Source organism: Corvus moneduloides, chromosome 6 (assembly GCF_009650955.1).
Source record: "Corvus moneduloides isolate bCorMon1 chromosome 6, bCorMon1.pri, whole genome shotgun sequence".
Taxonomy (NCBI): Eukaryota; Metazoa; Chordata; class Aves; order Passeriformes; family Corvidae; genus Corvus; species Corvus moneduloides.
Window position 1 is genome coordinate 15,182,940 of NC_045481.1, and position 21,580 is coordinate 15,204,519.

Here is a 21,580-nt window from a genome sequence, read left to right on the forward strand (position 1 = left end):
GGCTTCATAAAAAGACCTTTCTGTATATGCAAGAGTTGAAGACCACGGTTGAAGTAACCCTAGCCTTTTAGGAATTAAAGTACAAGTAGAACTTCTTACCTGTCTTTCAAAAAATTCAAACTTTTTAGAATAGGCTTATAAGCCCCATAACAACAAAATCTTACTAACAGTAAGACAAATAGTAAATAAAACATACTTTGTACAAGAGTTGATCAGCCTTTTTCAAAATCACAGAGACTGGACCAAAGGAAAATGCAAATGTAGAAGACCCATAGAGACACTATAAATCACACTGAGTACAGAATGAAAGTACAAGGTATGAGTACAATGACTGAATGAAAAGCCACAAGGAAAATAAAAATAAAAAAGGGTACAGAGAGGGTTTGAAGCTTTTGATCACAGCGTTTTCCCTCATATGCAAGAGAAACACATCTAGATATCTTAGATATATTTTATATAGATATATGTATAGGTATCTAGATATTGTAAGTAGACAGGTATCATATCTAATAATACAAGCTAAGCTAATGTTCTAATTTGAAAAATAGAGGAGTAAAATTGCGAGCACCAAAAAAATATACCTGAAATCTTAGAAACAATTTGAAGTTTTAGCTGTAGAAGCAGTTTTATTCTCAGCCAAGGAAATCTAACTGTGGGCTCAGAATGACTTCCAACAGTTCATATTAAATTTTTATCAAATTACTGCTGTTATACTCCAAGGGCCTGACAACTCAAAAGAAAAACTAATTAGAAAATGAACACAAAATTGTAAACTTACTCCTTGTAAGAGCTAGCTTTTAGACAAGTCAGAAGTGGAAAGCTCTGCTGGTTCACACACTATTCATTATTCAAGGAGTATTCATAGCAGTAATATTCATATTTTCAAGTATATTGGACAGCTACTTTAGACTGATGCAGTTACATGCATCAGCAATACAATGTCAAACAGCTGATGCTAGTGCTGCTTTCTCATATATCAAAAGCAACCATAGATTGAAGGCAGCTTTCTGAAGTAAATACACAAATAACTAAAAACTGCTTCAATTTCAAGCCGTTCCTGGTTCATGTTCTGTCAAACAAAAAAGTGCTTTACTTGATTTATGTTCACTTTGGAAAGTAGGATAAAATTCAGCTACTTAATTAAATTGAAGAGTCAGACATGTCTCTCAAACACACATAGGATTTGTTCCATGTTGGAGAGGACAACCAAGCTAGGTAATACAATTAACATCATTAACAAATTGAAGTGGTGACACAAGTATTTCAAACTTCCAGCTCTCTGACAGAATAATTTCAAACAGTAGGAAAAAAAAAAAGCATTACATATACAGACAATTAACCCATATCTGCATTCTTGTTAAAACCATTATTAGCACACCATTGGAATCCTCCTGCCTACCTGTGCTGGCTTTGGCTGAGGCAGAGTTAATTTTCTTCCCAGTGGCTGGTATAGGGCTGTGGTTTGGATTTGTGCTGGAGACAGTGTTGATACTAAAGAGATGTTCTTGTTATTGCTGAGCAGGGCTTACACAGAGCCAAGGCCTTTTCTGCTTTTCGTACTGCCATGCTAGGGAGGAGACTGGGGCTGCATGGGAGACTGGTGGGATACACAGCCAGGACAGGTGACCCAAACTGACCAAAGGGATAGTCCAGACCATGTGGCATCATACTCAGTACATAAAGTGGGGAGAAGAAGGAGGAAGGGGGAAACATTTGTAATGATGATGTTTCTCTTTCCAAGTCACCGTTACACGTGACGGAGCTCTGCTCTCCTGGAGATGGCTGAACACCTGCCTGCCAGTGGGAAGCAGTGCTTCGCTTTGCTTGCGTGCGTGGCTTTACTTTCCCTATTAAATTGTTTTTATCTCAGCCCACAAGTTTTCCAGCTTTTACCCTTCTGATTCTGTCCCAATGAGCGAGTGGCTACGTGGGGCTTGGCAGCTGGCTGGGGTTAATCCACAACACTACTCAATTATATTTAGGTAATTATAGTCCTCATAACATTCCCTATCTTCAAAATCACTACAATAATCTTAAATAGCCTTTTTACACTATTTTTTCCTCATATAGTTACACTATTTTTTCCTCATATAGTCATATTAACTTATTTCTAGTGGTACAGTTATCCCAGAAAGAGTTCGACATTCTGCAATGGGAAGAATAAATAAAAGCATTTACCAGTAATTCCTCCCACATTTACTAAAATTAGTCCAGAATCATCTCTGAAGAAAAGAATATCTCCTTCCTCTGAATGCATGTCAAATATACTCAGCTGCATAGATCCCTCACAGCATATATTCAGTGTTAACCACCAGAATTTCTGGGTTATCTATTTATTGCATTGGTATCAACATTATTCTACGGAAGAAAACGTAACACGGAAAAAGAAAAATTATGGTAAAAAGCATCCATTGATACAATACTATTTGCATGCCATCCCCCCGGTCCTGCTCCCTGTGGTTTGTTTGTTACTGAAAAAGAACTGAATTAAGTGATCACTAAAAGGTTAGGAACAATAAATTTTTAGTCTAAACTCATGGTGTAATATTAACAGAATATATTATTTTCATAAACAATACTTTTAATTCGATATCTGAAGAGGCATCCATGAAAATGGATATCTACTGGCAGAATTTACCTTAAACACAGCCCACAGTACTTAAGCTACTAATGTTATTCTAGTGCATAAAGAACTCCAAAGTTCTATACAACTTCCATAGGACCAACATAGTCTTTACAGATGTCTCACAAACCATCTCATGGTATCCAGTGTGTAGTCCCCTGAAAATAATGATCTTAAGGCAAACTCTCAGTCACAGCAATGAGGGCAAAGAAAAGGAAAATAAAAGGGAAGAAAAAACATCTGGGGGAAAATACTCACATCCTTTGCCAAAAACCAGGTAAAGTGAGGCATGAACATCTCAAACAACCTATCATGTACTAAAGTCTAGTTAGAATCTTTTTCAGCTCATGGGTTTTACAGGTGGGGGGCATTACACCCAACAGATCCAGAAACTGCCATGTTCCAACCGTTCATTTAAAAAGACCAAAACCAGCTTCTTCACTTAATAAGAAAGTAAGATGAGACACTGAAGAAGTTTTTACTTAATACCCTCAGAATTTGCAATAAATACATAAGATACAAAGATTTGTACATTAATTTTATTGATCTATCTACCCTCTAACACATCATTTTCAAATAGGTGGGACAGTTTAAGTCATCAAAGCACAAGTGCATTTATCTGCAATTAGAGTTGATTTTTGCATACCAGTATGCATCTACTGATTTATTACAAACTCATTTGTAGTAAGTATTTTCTTGCAATACAACAAGCATGAAAGGGTCAAAAGAATTTACAATTAATCCTTAAAATACACCTAAATTTGCTTTACATGGTGATAAAAATAAGAAGAAAGAGACATACTCTTGTATCAAAACCTGTAGTAAAGAAGCAGGTTAATTTTAAGTAGCCATCATTCTTTCCTCTGTTGATTTAGTGACGACCAATTGCTGCAGTTGGAAAAAGCAAAAATAAAATTAAATCTTGCCCTGAATCTAACTGACTTCTACTTCCCAAAATGGCAGAGAAATAGGTGTCCTAATACTGAGCTTTGAAATGAAATTACATAAAAGAGATTAACAGAAGAATTTTGGTGCGAGCAGCAATCAGGCAATGACTCATGTTTTGCTATTTAATATGGACATAAATCCTCCCCCTCAAAAAGTTCAGTTACAATTTCAGCAGTGAAAATGGCATCTTTTCTGTTTCTCACTTTAAAGACAGGATTTTTATCTCCAAGCCTGCCCAAAAATGTAAGTAATATTACCATGTAAAAAAGTGTATTAAAGCAGATGCCTTTCACATTTCTCTTTTACATGTGTTTATTCTGCAAGAGACAATACAATCAACCCCTACTTACAACAAAAATACAATTAGCATGTTTAAAGCATTTTGTTTCTGTCCCTAGTTGAGCCTTCTCAACATACTCTTGGTAACAGAAGTTACCAAGCAATTTCACTACAGAGGAGGAAAAAAACCAGCCAGTTACTTTGGAAAATCTGACCACAAGCTGGTCAGCTGCACTTCTCATGCAGCACAGAAAAACAGTAAATCATCCCATTTTGTAGACATAAACTACTGCAACCAAAATGAAATAGCATTATTGAGTGCAACATCACTTCTGCTGTACAGCTCTGTTAATATCAATTGTGTTATCAAATGCTTTGATCCACCTTGAATCCAACTTTCCTGTCGTACTTCAACTGGTAAAGAGAAATGTTTTGGAATTAAACAAGCAGGTTTGAAAAACTTTTATTTAATCATAGCATAAACTGGTGGCTCCAGTCCTTAATGTTGTTCTTTGTTTTTCCACAATAGTCATGGGGAGGCAGCAGGGGTGGGGAGAGGGAGAAGCCAACTGATACCTACCTAAATTAATTTACTGGTTTTACTTCAAGAAATGTGGAATTTTCACTAGAGGCATAATTGACAATTTGGACACAAAGCTACTCCCATAAAAAAAAAAAAAAAAAAAAAAACAACCCAAGTCCTCCAAGATATTCTGTTTATACCTTTTCTCTTAGACTGTCACATAATACCCTGTGGAAATTTTCGTAATTTTATTTAAAGTTACAGTGCTTTGCCATTTAAAAAAATTAATTATATCATTCTGATTTAAGATAGATTGGTGAAAGAAAAATAATTTCTTTCGTTTTTTTCCAAATCAAATAGGACATTTGACTCTAAAATGCCCAATGAAAAAATGATGTACTGATCTATTTCCAAAGCCAGAAGTGTTCTCTTAAACTAGATGATTCTTGAAAAACAGATAAGGACAAGAAGAATGCATAAACTACTTTTTTCCCTATTAGAAAGAATGTAAGACTATGCTCTTTGAGACTGCAGTCTTTCTTTACCACTATACATTATACTGACTTAGCAATATGGGTCACCTTTATTTATATACTGTCAGTTTAAAAAAAAGTCTGAAGTCCTGCAACAAACCTTGTTACTATACCCAGCTTGGACTCATACACACTTAAAATTACGCAATTCCATTCATGCCAGTTCATCTATCCCTGCTTACACACTGCCTAAATCTGACTTTCTTATAGTAAATTCAAGAACAAGTGGAAGAACGTGAAAGTAAGCATTACATAGAAACACTGAGGCTAAATTCACAGTGTAACATGTTTCTGTAAACAAAGCAACAGCAATTTTGGGATTATGCAATGACTAAGAAGTACTGTCTATCTGTAGTCTGTTAGGAAAGGTACTATGTAAGGATAGATGGGTAAGGCATTTCCAACAACAGTTAACGAGCTCAGTAAAGCACAGCAATTACCCTTGGTCCTGCTCTGAATTGATACAACTGACAAGGAATGACTCAGCTACTCTGTACATGAGAGTTGTACACATTCTCAGAACCCACAGTCACGTAACATGGAATAAACAAAACTGCTGCTGGAACAACCGCTACCAAGATACAGAGACGTATCTAGAGCCTGGTATTTTTATTTCCTAACATTAACCCCTCATAGGGTAATGTTTTGCAAAGAGAAACATGCAGAAACATTTATTTGAATGTAAAAGAAGCTAAATAGATTAATTTAAATAAGAATATCTGCATCATCAAGAGTCCATTCAATTAATAACATGGATGTGAAACACCTGGTACCTTCCGCTTGTGTAAAAGTATCAGGCAGTGCCAAAAAAACCTCAGACAGATGTATCCAGGAGATCTAGCACAAGATTTCAAGGGATTCTTTGTCTCCTTCTTCATTCTGTTTATTTATTACTCTTAAACCAAAAAGACATTTTTCTTCCTTTTTCGGGGGTGGATAGGCCATAGGGAATTAGCATTCAAAGGGAAAGACTCCCTCTTGTCAAAGAGTGTCTTCATGAGATAGCAAGGTTATTCATGGAGACAGGAGCAACCTCAAACTGCAGTGAATGTGATGGCCATGTAAAACTAGTTTTAACAGACTGAGGCCTGTGAGTTTGGAGACCCCTGATTTTCAAAGCCTGCAAAGGACACTGTTACAGTTCAGACTGGAAAGACACATACCAACCTCATCTAGGAAGACAAAGATACATTGGGGGGAAGGAGAGGAGAATCAAAATATAAGAATGCCAGTGACACATTAATTCTCAAAGGGTGAATTTCAAGAACAACTCAGTTATGAACAATTCCCATCAATTTTGTATTACTGGGGTTTTTTTAAAAATCTTTGCCCGAGGATGTAACTGTCTTTGGCTAGAGATGCCACTTCTGGCCTCAGTTTTGGAATCTGAAGCAACCTTCTTATTCAGGTACAAGGATATCAACATGTTTGAACAAGTCCAGAGTCCTATAATTGTGCATAATTGAAACAGCCGGTTCTTTAGCTGCAATATAGGTTTTGCCAGACTATGTCAATAGAAACCCTTGCTATAGAAATCACTTCAATTTCCTTTTCTGTTTGTCCTCAAGAACTAAAGAGAACTCCTCTTATACAAAAAGCTGCCCCTAGAAGATTAAATAAGATGCTCCTACCAACACAGGAGAATTTCTCAATGAATAATGCAGATCTCTTTGAGTTGCTTACTCTCAAGGACTGTCTACATTCCCGTTGTGTTTTCCCAGTGTAAAAATTTCTAAGTGATTAAATAATCCTGGGGTTTTTTCCTGTGACATAAAGCTTTGGGCTCCAAGGCTTGACAAAATGCAGGGTAACTCAGTGTTGGCATTTAGAGTACCAGCTGGTGGAACAAGGACAAAAACATTAATATTACTAAAGTTAACTCTAAAAATAGCTAAATTAACTGTTATACAAGTTTACCCCAGAGAGCAGGATTAATTTTAAATCTCAACAAAGCTATTTCTTGTCTCATTCCAACTTCTTCTGTCATAGCATATCTGCTAAGGCACAGATACAGCCCCAAGACTGCAGTCCTAGTTCTGAAGTCCTTAAATTACAATCAGAATTTCACCTCAGTAAAACAACTTCCCTGCATATGAAGTTTACAGTGTACCAATATATAATGGAGTTTTATCTACTTTGTCTTGCGGAGATTCAGAAAAGCTTTTAAACAGCCCTGAAAGCAAAAATACGCGGTGTATCAGCACTAAGAGTTATTATTCTCAAGAGTCTCAGAGTACTCCGATTTTTTGGGACAGGTAGCAGCGCATGCTACTAAACTGCTTTTATGGAAAGAGTAGCTGGATCAGTACTAAGTGCTGTTTCTTCTTTGTGTCAGCAACATATGGAGTCAAAATGCAGGGCCACAGAAGCATCACAGCATGACACATGAAGGGCTTCCTACGCATATAACCAAGTAGTCCGCAAAACACCCGAAGGAATTTGCAAGAAAAACATGTTCGGTGAATAAGGAATTGGTTGGACGTTCACATTCAGAGGATAGTGGTCTCAACTGACATCAGTGACAAGTGGTATCCCTCAGAGGTCTGTACTGGGACCAGTGTCACTTGGTTACGTCATTAATGACTCGAAAGGATCAAGTGCAGCCTCAGCAAGTTTGCCAACGACACCAAGCTGAGCGTTGCTGGAAAATCATGAGGTTTAACAAGACCAAGTGCAAGGTGCTGTCCCTGGATCGGGGCAACCCCTGGTACCAACGCAGGCCAGGAGACAAACAGATCAGAGCAGCCCTGCTAGGAAGGACTTGGGGGTGCTGGTCAGTGAGACGCTGGACGTGAGCTGGCAATGTGCACTGTGCAACAGCCCAGAAAGCCAACTGTATCCTGGGCTTTTGCATCCAAAGCAGCGTGGCCAGCAAGGCAATGTGACACTGCCCCTCTACTCTGCTCTCATGAGACCCAACCTGGAGTGCTGCATCCAGGTCCAGGTCCCTCAGCAGAGAAAGGATATCAACATGTTTGAACAAGTCCAGAGGAAGGCCACAAAGTGAACTAAAGAGATGGAGCACCTCCCCTGTGAGGAAAGGCTGAGAGAATTGGGGTCGTTCAGCCTGGAAAAGAGAGCAGCCTCTTACAGAAGCCTTACAGTACCTAAAGGGGTCCTACAGGAAAGGTGAAAAAGGACTTTTTACAAGGGCATGTAGTGATAGGATAAAGGGAAATGGATTCAAACTGAGAGTAGGTTTAAATCAAATACTAGGAAGAAATTCTTTACTGTGAGGGTGGAGAGGCACTGGAAGAGGTTGCTCAGAGTTCCCATCCCTGGAAGCATCCACAGCCAAGTTGGATGGGGCCTTGAGCAAATTGACCTAGTTGAAGGTGTCTCTGCCTGTGGCAGGGGGTTGGAATTAGATAACCTTTGATCCCTTCTGACCCCAGCCTTCAACGATTCCATGAAAATTGACTAGAGATTTGTGTTTCAGTCCCTAGCATACAATAGCCATTATTTTACCGGGCACCATCGCGCAAAAGCATATTCAGACTAGCCATAAATGGACAGCCTGATCTACTCTTTAAGGAGTCTGTACCTTTGATATATTCTAACATAAAATATCACATTTTCCCATCTACATCCTCATAGAGTTTCCACTGGCATTTCCAGTTCCTGACAAAACCTAGTGCAATACTATCATCTCTTGCCAAATCAGGTAAAGGATAAAAACATAAATTAGTAATATTGAGCAAGCATGAGGATAAAAGCTCCTTGTAAGCACAAAATGTTTCTATAAACACTTGGAACTTTCTAAGGAAGGTGATATAAAGAAGAATTATTATACCTACACATTAACTATGTGACCTCTCAAATGAACTGTGTAAGTGTTAAACTTATTTATTAAATGCCAGTGCTTACCTAAACAAAACCAAAAGAAACTCACTCGCCTGCTGGGCAACATGCTATTTATGTATGGGATCCATCATGTAGAAAGAAAGAAACATGGGCAATATTTAGCTGGATATTCCTACGTTGAACATTTCTAGGAGAGGATGATAAGGTTTTCCCAGGACAACAGAACATTTTAGAAGAAAACCCACAGAATTTTCAACTGTGTCTGATATTAAAAAAATAACATCTATACCTTGTAGCCACCAAGTTTCTCCTTATTATGTCATGAGCAAAGATGCTCTGAAACACACATATAATTGACATCTTCAGAGAAGAACCTGACAACACATAAGGAAGAACTACCTGGTCTCACACATCACAGCTCAGGCAGACTTCCAAACCTCAGGCAGACCTGATCTCCCTTCTATGACCAGGTGAACCACCTAGTGGTGGTGCAGGTGTGGCTATAGGCTACGTGGACTTCAGCAAAAACCTTTCATACAGTTTCCCACATCCTTTTCCTGGAGAAGCTGACAGCTTATGGCTTGGATGGGTGTATTCTTCACTGGTTAAAACCTGTCTGGACAGCTGGACGCAGAGAGCAGTGATGAATGGTGCTGCGTTCAGTTGGCAGATGGACACCAGTGGTGTTCCCCAGGGCTAAGGATTAGATCTGGACATGAGGATCAAGGGCACCCTTGGTCAATTTGCAGATGACACCAAGTTGGGTGGGAACGTCACTCTGCTGGAGGGTAGGAAGGGTCTGCAAGGAGATCTGGACAGGCTGGATCAATGGGCTGAGGCCACTGGTATGAGGTTCAACAAGGCCAAATGTCAGGTCCTGCACTGGGGTCACAACAACCCCACACAGCGTGACAGGCTGGGGGCAGAACAGCTGGAAAGCTGCCTGGTGGAAAAGGAGGCGCTGGTTGATAGCAGCTGAACATGAGCCAGCTCTGCCCAGGTGGCCAAGAAGGCCAATGGCATCCTGGCCTGGGTCAGCAACAGTGTGACCAGCAGGGGCAGGGCAGTGACTGGCCCCCTGTACTTGGCACTGGTGAGGCCACACCTCGAATCCTGTAATCCATTCTGGGCTCCCCACAACAGAAAAGACATTGAGGTGCTGGAGTATTGATGGCAACAGAGCTTGAGCTGAAGCACAAGTCTTGTGAGAAGCAGCTGAGGGAGCTGGGGTTGTTTAGCCTGGAGAAGAGGTGGCTCAGGGATGACCTTACTATTCTCCACAACCACCTGAAAGGGGTTTGTAGCCAGGTGGGTATCAGCCTCTTCTCTCAGGCAACAAGTGACAGGATGAGAGGAAATGGCCTCAAACTGTGTCAGGGAAGGGTCAAGTTGAAGATCAGGAAGGGGTAGTTAAGGCTTCCCAGAGCAGTAGTAGAGTCTCTATCCCTTGAAGTGTTCAAAAAATGACTGGGTGTGGCACTTAGTGCTATAGTTTATTTGACACGGTGGCGTTTAGTCAGAGGTTGGACTCAATGCCCTTGGAGGTCTCTTCCAACTTTAATGATTCTTTAACAGCTGATACTTTCTATTCTCTGGTCATTTCAACCAGTACTTCACTTCACAGATTCAAAGCATACATTCAAAATTAGAGTAATAAGAACTAAATCTGGTTTGCTATTGATGGGAGAGTCATCTACCAGCTGTGACTTCTTGCTCATGCTCCCATTTATAGTAGCACAAGCAGTCGCATTTTGTTCCACACTTTGCTGGAAGCAAGCATCTGAAAAACTTGTTAGAATTAGCATCCATTCCCTAATCTGACTGGGATTGCGTGGCTGCAACAGCATTAGCACTGGTACACAAAACTTACCAGTAACATGCAGTCACATAACGGAAGGAGAGGAGAGCTCCTCTCTGATACCAGGAAAGCTTCTTTCAGCTTAACTTGACTGTGAAACCAGACACCAGGAAACCAGAACTTCATAAATACCATAAGCCAGCCAAACATAGTGCTAAGTCTCAAAGACATTTCACCCCCTCCCAAGCATTGTTCCCATGTTGCTATTCAGTTCCTTTGTGCTGGCACAGGTCTTTTTTAAAGTGTACAAAGTCCTGGATCACATAGTCGATCAGAATAAAACTAACCATCATTTTCAGGGTTTGCCTCAGATAAATGTGCTGTGCAGGCAAAAAGGGCAAACACAGCACAAACACTAGGGTAGGGAGAGGGCTGGCACTGGCCATCTTCCTGCACTGACTGTAGCCCTGAGAAAGAATACTGAAATGTACATTTTTCTCTCTCCTATTTTTTTTATGCTTCTCAAAGCACTATATTAACTCTGCTCTGTATGTTCACAGCTGGTTCCTCAGCTGCAGTTTCAGCTCAGCAAATATGATTAACAGAAGTACTTGCACAAATCTAAATTTAAATAGAAGTATGTGACTGAGCAACACTTTAGGAGTCTACAGGTACAACCTTTTACTCTAAAGTGAAGAATCAATTTTATACTCATTAATTTATTTGCATAACACATTTAAGGTCAAGACAAATTAGTTTACCTGTCTAGCAAAGTGAATCAGAAGGAAACTTTATAAAATTTAAGTTGCAATTTGAAAAATAAAAGATGGGGAAAATGAAGAAATACTTCTTACATTAATATTTACAGCTCAGCAGTACAGATGGCAGAACTATTTTCCAATATGCTGAGCATTACAGCCGGATCATTCAGTATACCATGTATGCATCAGAACCATAAACTGTATATCTGGAATAGAGTAGCCAGTTCTCATGATTATGTAACACACCCAAAAAGATTGATACAATGGCAAAAAATCAGCTCCTAAATTTACATGTAATGAAAGCTTTCATTTAAAATCAAAGATGAGTTGCCTTCACCTACAGAAAATGAAACTTCCCAAAACTAACACAACCACTAAAAACAAGACAAAAAATTTAAAACCCACAAACTTTTAAATAGCAGCGGTTTTGATGTTCACAATTAACAGCACAGAATGTATTAAAAGATGCTTAGAATTTGAGAATGCTCTAGCTAATCAAGGATTGCTACAATAAAGTACAACTTTTCTTGTTGTTGCTGTGGTCTTTTTAAGTCATCCTAAGCTTAGAGGCATTGAGTTCTTTCCAATCTAGACAGAGTACCTATTGCGTCTTCAAAAACTATGTTAAATGTTTTAGAAAGGGATTGTGTTGTTTTCTTCACTGACAGATAGGGACCTCTCCAAAAACAAAGTATACTATGTTCTCAAAAAGGTAAATAATTCAGTCCTTCCAGCTTAATAACTCCTTATTACCTGTAATTTTGAGTAAGACACAAATGTCAAGGTCTGGAAGCTTTAACACGAAGCAGACACAAATGAAAAAAAAACCAAAATGTAGCTGAATACAAAATCATATAGTACACACAAAAATGCAAAAGCCCTAGGGAAATCTATCAAAAAAATCAAAAACAAACCACTCTGCAGTGTACATGCCAGTAAGCATCCAGAACCAGATTCTCATCAAGCTAACAATACCTACTGTTGGCTGTATACCATAAAAGAGGGAGCCGCAGTAAGACAAATTAATATAAGTAATAACATGAATCAAGCATCAGAAAACATGAAAACTAAGATTACAGGCAAAACTTCACAGCAGGAATTTAAAAAATTGTCCCTGAGCTGCTTAGTGCCACTGTCCTGGTAGAGGTCACAATGCCCTGAGGTGGAATGCAAACTATTCAGTTGCTTCAGTGTGGTCTGGCAGCTTCTCTTAAGCTGCTGATGGTTTTATGATAAGCCATCAACCTTGACACTGACTTGGTTGAGATGCAGAGCTATTTTGCTGTCTTTGTTCTTCTGCTGGGCCAGCAGCATGCAAAGCCAGGCAGAATACAACTCTTCAGTGATTCCTGTTACACCCTCCAGAAACCACCAAACACACAGGCTGAAGCTCTAAAAGATAGATCTAAGACAGTCAGATGCCTCTCCCTCCAGAAGTCCCTAAACCCATTTGATTTCAATGAGAAGTTCATGAACATCCCTGACAGTCTGGTCTAAAGAAGCCCAGGTTCCTCTACCAGAATCAAGGTTAAATAAGATTAAAACAAATTACAGTCCACTTTTTTACCACATTCTTATTAAATTAGAACTTGTTCAGTCTAATTGCAGAATGTTACCTAAATAAAACTGAGTACTCTGGGCATCAGTGATTTAAAGCAGAAGTTCACTTACGCCTCATGTCATATTAAGTAACTCTAGCCACCAGGAGAGCTACTACATCCTCTCCTTTTGCTTGCAGAGCTGTTTCTATATCCACATGATGTAGCAAATCAAAGAGTTGCTTTATCTGAAAACTAATGCAACTAAAAATCACCAGCTTTAGCTAGATCTTCTTATCAATTTACCTCATTACATAGCTATCTGAAAAATAGTACTAGCAGAAAAGGGGAGACAGAAAGCAAAGACATTCACTAGAAATAATGAGAGAGAGATTAACTTTTAGGATTATCAAATTGCAATTATCACTTTAGAATGTGAAACCAAATTATGATAGGTAACAACAAAAAACCAATTACAATGAAATCATGTCCCTATGGAAGTGAGATCTCACACAAGACCAATCTGTCAATGTACTTACCACGTGCTAAAAAACACTTGTAGATATATAATTATGTCATACTTAAGAGACGACAATGAACAGAAATTTACAAAATCTGTGACCATACATCATGGCTAGACACAGACAGGACACTATGGAAATGCAAAATAATCCTTAGATGGTTACAAATACATACTAGATGAGCAAAACAATTAACTTTACAGTACCAAGAAGTAAAAGACCATGCCAGAAACTCCACGATACCACTGGCAAACAAGAAGTGGAGAACACAAGAAGTGAAAAGAGAAGAATAACTGATGAAACTCTGAGAGCTGGGAAATTAACACCTTCTCATATATACAGCAAGCAAGAATCAGTCACTAGGAAAAAAAAATCTATCCTCTCCAACTTGGATGTCAATGTACCCATTTTCAGCCTACTACAGTAAAAGACTACAAGAGCAGAAATCTTTTAAAAACAAGTATCTAGTAAACATAGAACAACCCTGCATATAAGCAAATCCAAGTTCAAGGGTGGGGAGGAGAAGTTGGGGGCAGGTTTTAGAGGGAAAGGATGTGAAAAGAAAAGAAAGTGGTTGAGGTTTTTGCTTCAGAATCAGAATCTTTAAAATGTGAAGACTCTTCCTGAACTTTCCCAGATAATCATTAGTAAATATTAGCTTTGCTGTAGCATACAAAAGTTTCACTCAGTATTAACCAGCTCCATTGCACTGTACAAGCAACACTGAAGATACTCACCTCAGTAAATTTAAAATCTTCAACTTGCAGATTAGGGTGCAATAAGTAAATGACAATATAAAAGACATTGGCACAGAAGTAGTATTTTGATGTTATCTGTAGTATTTAAGGTGAGAGATTTGCTTTCCATTATTGTTCTTGTACACTTTAATGTATATGGAGATAACATCGTCCTTCCAAATGGGGATACAACAGAGGTGTCATTACAAATTGTTTCCATCTCAGCAAAGCTATTTCTATAGATAGATTTTCAGAAAAGGCAGTGGCTTTTTGGATAAGATCAAGGAGAGTCCCACATAAGGAACAACCTGAAGGACAGTGAATAATGCATCTGTGTGAGAAAATGAGGCACAGAAAGACTGGACTGACATTACTGTCAAATAGCAACAGGCAGGGATATTGTATTAAAATAGATTAAAAATTCCTGACAAGCCAGAAGTACATGCTCTTGTACATTATATAAAAGGTACTACTGGGTAACAGGCAGCTTTTCAACTCTGCTTTTACTCCACTCAGTACAAGGACAGCAATATGCTATTCAACAGCAAAAGCTTCCACTGGATTATTATATTAACATACCTGCACAGTAAGATTACCTTACAAAAAGCCTATCAAGCAGAGTTGAAGGTACCTTTCAGCAATGAGAACTATGCAGAGAAAAAAATGAAGCTTCATTAAAAGAAGAAGAATGTTATGTCTCAAGAAACAGCTGCTAGAGTAGAAAAAATCAGATAAAGGTGTCAGGAGAAGGTCAAGGCCAGGTTGAAAAGCAATTTGATAAGATGAAAGATATTAAGTGGAACCTTTTGCCATTTAAAAAGGCAATGATTCTAGTTAAGACATATATGCTGGAAATGTGATCTTTAATCGGAAAAAGAGCAAAGAAATTTGCTACCACACTGGAAAAGAAAAAAAAAAACCATCACCTACACTGGTTGTTGTGAGGTAACAACCAGAATTGATATGCATCCTTTCCGTAATATGCAGCACATGCAAACTGTTTCCTAGAGTCAACAGACTGCTTTCAGTACAGGAACTAAGAGCAAAGCAAGTTTTAAAATCCTCTATTTCATAAATTTCAGCATTAAAAAAAAAAAAACAAACCATAAACAGAAGTCAGTATCAAAAGCAGTATCACTGGACAAAAATGATAACTTAAAAATAATGCCACGCACCCCAAAAAGAGAAAATGAAATCACCAAGAATATATATTCTAAATACTGAAGCACAGGCATAGACTAGAAAAGCACTTAAAACAGCAGAATAAGCAAACTGAGAGGGAGTTGGCAGCTGGTTCTCCAATTGCTAGGTATTGTTTAAAAATGCATATTCAACTCAAAATCCCCCAGAACACTGGTACTCTTAAAGATGACTTACACAGTAGTTGAGAAATCTGTATTTTAAACTACCAAATTTAAGTTTTTCAAGTAGCTGCAAATAAATGCTTTCAACAAGAAGGAGGTAACCCAAAAAAAAATAGAACACAGGGAAGTATTAACACAGTATCTTCTACAGTAATTTCTACGGGCTGTAAATCTAACCTCTCAAGTTTTTCTCTTCTGAAAGTCCAAACATACACAGGATGCTAGAACAGCTCTGTTACCAGCCTGTAGTAACTGCCCATGAGTGAATATTTGCTTAGACTGAGTACGAACTCCCTGAACGATTGGTGTTAACATTAACGCTCAGGGAATCTTGCAAAATCAACTGCAGGGGAAAAAATTATTAAGTACAACTCTGTGCTAGTGAGGACCATATTAAAAGCTCAGAAATGCTTATACATATACACAGACACCCCATTAATATATAATAATTCTTTTTATATATAATAAAAAATTATATATATTTTTTTAATTACAGTACCTATTCTTATCTTGCCTATATGCTTAACATAGTTGAATATAAAAAAAAAAAACTACTAAGAGACTGAAAATTAAAGGAGTGAAAACACTAAAAACATGTATGTAAACACGATGGTCAGCAATGTTTCACAGTAACGTTTTAGGAAATACCTGAGTAGAAAAACAGCCCTTTCAATATCACTGAGTTCTTCATCAACTGTCAATCTTTCTATTTCTTCTGGGGTCTGTCAAGTGTGAAACAGAAATTATGAGTTTACAATACCTTACTATTTCACTGTCTTAATCTTCTTAAAACAACCCCTTTCTCCCCACATATACACGGCTAGCTTCATGAGTAATTTGAATTTATTCATGAAGCCTCTAGCCAACATTTCAAATTCAATCAAATAAATCTTTCACCACGAAAAGACAGAATGTCAGAGAAGTACTGTTTCAAGTCAGACACTATCACTGTTAAACAAGTGGCATATAAATTAATCTAAAGACCCAAGTTAGTCGATTTGTTCCCATCTAAATATTCTTATACTGAAAACATTAAACCCCTGCTATCTAGAATTCGAGATTGTAAAATGACTGAGAACAATGTTTCGTATGCTGGTGCTGTAAAAAAAAATAAATAAACTGTCTATTCACTTATTGTGCATAATTAAAACAGACACAATTTAAAATGGATTTTAAAGCATCTTTCTATTTCAAGGTATATACCTTCAGGCTCCTGCGTACTGGCCTCTCTATAATAGTTAGTTCCTGCAGGTCTTCTATGTATCCAAAAAGATTGCTATGACTAAAATCCATTTTGGAGAAGATTATTGGGCGCATGTAACAACTAAAGCCTTCGGCAGCCGACGCTGTCCCCGAGCGTCACATCGCACCGAGGGCGGCAGGAGCGAAGCCCCGGGGCGCTCCCGCCGCCGGCAGCAGTCGCGGCTCGGCGCACACACTGCGGCAGCGCCCGCCGGCCGCCGCCCGCGCCCAGCCTCCCGCCGCCAAACTTTCTCCGCTCGGCCCGGGCGGGCAGGCGGCGGGGCCGCGCCCGCATCCCGAGAGCCCGCTGCAGCCGCTGGTGCCTCGGCGGGCAGGGAGTTTCGAGCCAAGTTTCCCCTCGTCGCCGGCCACCCCTGTCCGCAAGCGAGGGCGCGGGAAAGCGGGTGTCCCCGAGCGCCAGAAGGGCACGGCGGAGCCCTCGGCTGCGGGCTCGCCCCTCACCGGCGAGGCAGGGCGCGGCGCGGCGCGGCGCGGTAGCGAAACAGCCCCGCCGCGGTACCCGGGTGCCGCCTATCCGCCCGCCCCGGGAGGAGGGACGGTCTCTGTGGTGCAGTGACGCTCCCCGCCCCCGTCCCGCAGCGCAGCTCCCCGGCTCCTTCCCCGGCGGCGCGGGGGGTGAACGCCACAGCCCCCGGCCGGGGCAGCCCCAGCCCCGCCGAGCCGGTCTCCGGGCAACGCGGCGCTACCGCGGGCCTCCGCGGGGCAGGGGCAGCGCACGGCGGCGCGTAGCGGCGGAACGGGCGGGGGGCGCCGCCCCCTCAGCGCCAGGCCCCGCGCGGGGGCTCCCCTGACGTGCGGCGAGCACCGCGCGGCGCCGCGGCGGCGGCTGTGGCCTCCGGGGGCTTCCCCTCCCACAGCTGCAGCACCTCGTCCATTGCTCCTCGACCCCTCCCCTGTGGGGCGCCACGTTCCTCTCCAGCGGTGCTGGGGCCCCCCACCAAGTGTCGCCGCTGTCTCACAGCTATGTCAACGCAGAATTACACCGGAATAACTGATAGAAATGCTGTTTTTAATGAAAAGTCCAAAGCAGGGTCCTCCCCCAATGAACACTTTTCTATTAATGTTAAAAAAAAAAAAAATTACTTCTTTGACAGTAAATTGTGAATCTCTGATGAAGACACCACTTACACTCTTCATAAACTCTTCACCTTTTATATGCTAGACCCAGGTTACACACCACTCATACTCAACAGCAGAAGCACAGATTTCCATATGGATAGTCTTCCTGATACATGCAGTTAGGCCTTGGATGCCTTTGCCATTTTGGTTCACAAATGTGGATTGCCTTGGGGATTGAAGGGAGAGTATTTTTTTTCAAAATAAAGGTATGCTGTTTACCTCTGATTCATAGACAAATAAGCATGGATAATCTTAAAAAACTTAGTAAGAGAGCTTCTTTTGGTTAGTGATGTAAAATGCACACAGGACAAGAATCATTACACAGTTAGACTCAGCATTTACTGAGGTAATTCACCAGACATCTAGACAGTGGCCTTTCCAATGGTTATATGAACACAACTAAACAATCACACTCCAACCAGGAGTTAAAAAATCTGTAAAAATTATGCAAGGGCTGATTTGAGGGGGTGAAATGTTTTTTTATCCTTCCGAAATGCCCACATGACTAAGTTGTTGATAAAAGTAATTCCAGAAATCCTAAAGATTATATGATACTATGTAGTATATTGCCCAGAATTTTATTAATTTTTATTCTATGACTGGCAAGTATCTCAGCTTTTGTTTAGAAAAAAATAAACATGGTCCCTATGTGTTGCTTCTCTGTCTACCAGTTAGGCCAAATCCTGTACTCAGATAAACCAGTAAAACAGTAAAAACTTAGACCATCTCCATTAATTTCAAATGCACAACAAATTGTAAGTTCAAATGTACAATGAATTATTAGCAGGAAAATCTAATCCAATATATATATATAAATAATTAAAGTGTTATGTAATACAAAACTAAAACCATTTGGAGTTTTCAAGGCATGATGATGAATTAAAACGAGAAACACTATTTTGAACATCTCCTTTGCAAAATCTTTTTAACCAGGGAGCATCATTAGACAGTAAATACAATATATAGTTGTAACTGAACCTAAGTCCTCTCGGAGTAGTTAAGGAACTAGCTCTAGGAGAGGAAATAATAAAGAGTTTTAAAGAATGTTTCTCTCCCTCAAATTCAGAATCCTAGCATACAGGCTTCTGCCAATAATAAGTACTAGGAAAACATATTGAAACCCTGAAACACAGTTAGTTAGGAAAATCCTTTTGCAAGTTCTTTCACAACCAATCTGTGGTTACTTCACCTTGCAAGTAGTTCTCATGAATCTTAGAGATCTTATGAGATCAAAGATATTTTCTTTTGCATGTCTCAAACTAGGAACTCAATGCAGTTTTCAAACAAGGAATTCCAGAATTCAGTTTTAAAGACTGAAAAATATGGAGTTTAGATATGCAATTAGGCTGATTTCTCATGGTATATTTACATAAACTTCGCAAGCCACTAAGGAAGAGAGTTTTAAAAAAATATGTAAACATTTATAAAAGCATCCTACCTTACTGCCTTTAAAAAACTGTCCTTCTAACTCAGTCCCGGGAAACACTGGGCAGACATGATTCCCATTGATTTTTTAAATCTGTAGATATGTCAAAGAGATCTAAAAATATCCTGGAAATGTGAAAAAGCAGAATAAATTTTTTAAAAAAAGATTTTTTTTCTAGATATATAGTACTGGACTAGAATAAAGAACACAGAAGGAATTAGATTAACTATAAACATATCTCATTTTGACCCATGCATTTGACAGAAAAAATAAAGCTTGCATATTTTGTTCCAAAACCACATATATAAAAATGAATCCCCTCTGACAGTAAATCTGCAGGCAAGTGGTCTCTCATTCTCATCTGTGATTAAAGTCACATATGACTTCCCTTCCACTCCTGCTGCTTTCAGCTCCTCCCCTTTCCACTCCTCTCTTCTCTCAAATAAAACTCTACTCTCAGCTTCATTCTAACCTTGTCATAGCTATTGTACTAGAATCAAGAGCTATTTCATGCTGCTTTAGTGAAATCCAGAGTGAATTGGAACCTTCGTTCTAACAGGAGCTGTGTAACCTTGCAAAGCCAGTACCAGGCTGATTTCAAATAATCCTTCTTTGATGGAGAAAACTGCAGAGCACCTGGGAGAATGGCACCCATACCTAGCGGAAGAAGAGAGAGAGTGTTATTCATGCCTTTTAAAGCAATGAGGTCTAAATGCAATACAGGCAAAGATAAAAATAAAAATAATAATAATAATAAAAAAAACCAACTACAAATAGATGAAGGACTTTATACCTGAAGTATTCTTCAGGTACTCTGGCTCAACTTAAGGATTCTGGGGAGAAGTGATTTGTGGTGTTGGACAGATGCACAGTTCTCCTTTGCTACCCGCGGTTAGGTGTCTGCCTTCTGGAAACTGCTCTGAAAAAGCTGTGTGTTCTTACTGTACCTGTACGTACCAAAAGAATCTACCTGTAAATTAAATTAGTCACAGAGATATTGAAAATTTGTGAAGTCCCAGTATGTACTGTAATGCCTGAATCAGCTGAAATATGAAGGAACTAGTTTGGGGGATACAAAAAGACATGCCAAGAGATGCTTTCAGGCAAAATGTGTGCCCTCCCGATTAAGAGCCAGACTTTCTCATGCAAAGGCCAAACCAAAAAAGAAGGAAAAATTCAGCAAAATATTTTTTAATTATGTTGGGAAAAAAAAACCCAAAAAATGAAATCATTCTTCATTTCCCATTTTCTCTAATTTAATACTCTAAAGAAAAATAAATACTGTTTCATAATGTACACAATGTAGGCTATGCACTGTGTAATTACAGTTCTACTCAGGACTCAGCACCTGAACTGTGCAGAAGTTCAATTCAGAATTCTGTCTATTCACCACCACTGACAGACAGCCAAAGCTGCAGCAGCTGTCACTCACCATTTCCAAATGAGCGACCTCTGACTGGAATTGGTTTTTACAGTCCACCAGACTCTTAAAAAATGCAATTTTGATGTCCAATCTAATCCCTTAGCCTTACAAACAAGGTTGTTTTTATTCCATTTGTACTCCAAGTAAGGATGAAGCCATAAACAGGGGTTCTTCAGAAAATCTCCATGTTGAGGCAAACCTGTAACAAGATTAATATAAAAGAAACATGCACAAAAATGTGAATCTACTTCTGAACAATGCTTGGAATGTAGCATACACAAACCTCAGCAGGAAAAATATATTATTCAGCGTATTTTCCACTTCGTTGCTAAGAAACTGTTGCTTCATTTCACTATTGTCATTTGCAGAAAATTTTTGATTGTTCTTTTGCCATTTCATCTCATTGTAACAGCTATATAAATAAATGGGTTAAAAGGGAAAGCACTGGATTGTATTCAATGTGCTTTCATCTGTAGCTGGTCTCCCATATTATTCCCTGTAAACTTAGTTCCCTCCAATAAGATCTAAAAAACCAAACAGATTATTTTATGAGAACACAGAAAAGACCCTTAAATTTATCTTTATGTAATATATAAAATCTGAAAGATTGCAGTCATTGTGCTCTCCCTGTCTTTCTCTAAGAACTAGTAATGTTCTCCTACAGTGTCTAATCTGCTACCCTCTGTCCAAAAGTAGTTAAAAGCACATGCACAAAGAGAATAACAACAGAGAAAATAGAAAGTGTTGTTTTTCCTCATATCATCCAGCTATCTGTATGATTTTTTATCTGGCAGTAGGACCTAATAGCCAACTACTTTACAAAGTTTAAGTGAATGATTTCTATTGTAAAAACTGGCTCTGCTATATTCATAAGAGGAAGCTGATGAGTCCAGTTGCTTGCTATGACAACCATGAACACT

General features: G+C 39.3%; 1 protein-coding gene and 1 long non-coding RNA gene across 9 annotated transcripts in view; both read right to left on the reverse strand.

Annotated features, from left to right (window-relative positions):
* The window catches only part of PPP4R4 (protein phosphatase 4 regulatory subunit 4), a 64,053-nt gene extending 47,209 nt beyond the window's left edge, over positions 1-16,844 (reverse strand). For 2 of the 8 annotated variants that reach the window (XM_032111342.1, XM_032111348.1), the window contains exons 1-2: positions 16,633-16,841; positions 16,078-16,151 (exon numbers count right to left, since the gene is read on the reverse strand). In XM_032111342.1, the coding sequence (XP_031967233.1) occupies positions 16,078-16,151; positions 16,633-16,746 (188 nt within the window). In that variant the 5' untranslated portion in view covers positions 16,747-16,841. Of the gene's footprint in view, positions 1-16,077; positions 16,152-16,632 lie in introns of all 8 variants that reach the window. The other 6 variants (XM_032111344.1, XM_032111345.1, XM_032111346.1 and 3 more) reach the window with 5 other exon arrangements.
* Positions 16,845-17,680: 836 nt separating this feature from the next.
* Positions 17,681-21,531, reverse strand: LOC116446182. The gene is made up of 3 exons (XR_004241075.1): positions 20,670-21,531; positions 20,031-20,184; positions 17,681-19,894 (listed from the first exon to the last, which is right to left on the reverse strand). It is a non-coding gene; the product is annotated as an uncharacterized LOC116446182 (long non-coding RNA).
* Positions 21,532-21,580: the final 49 nt, after the last annotated feature.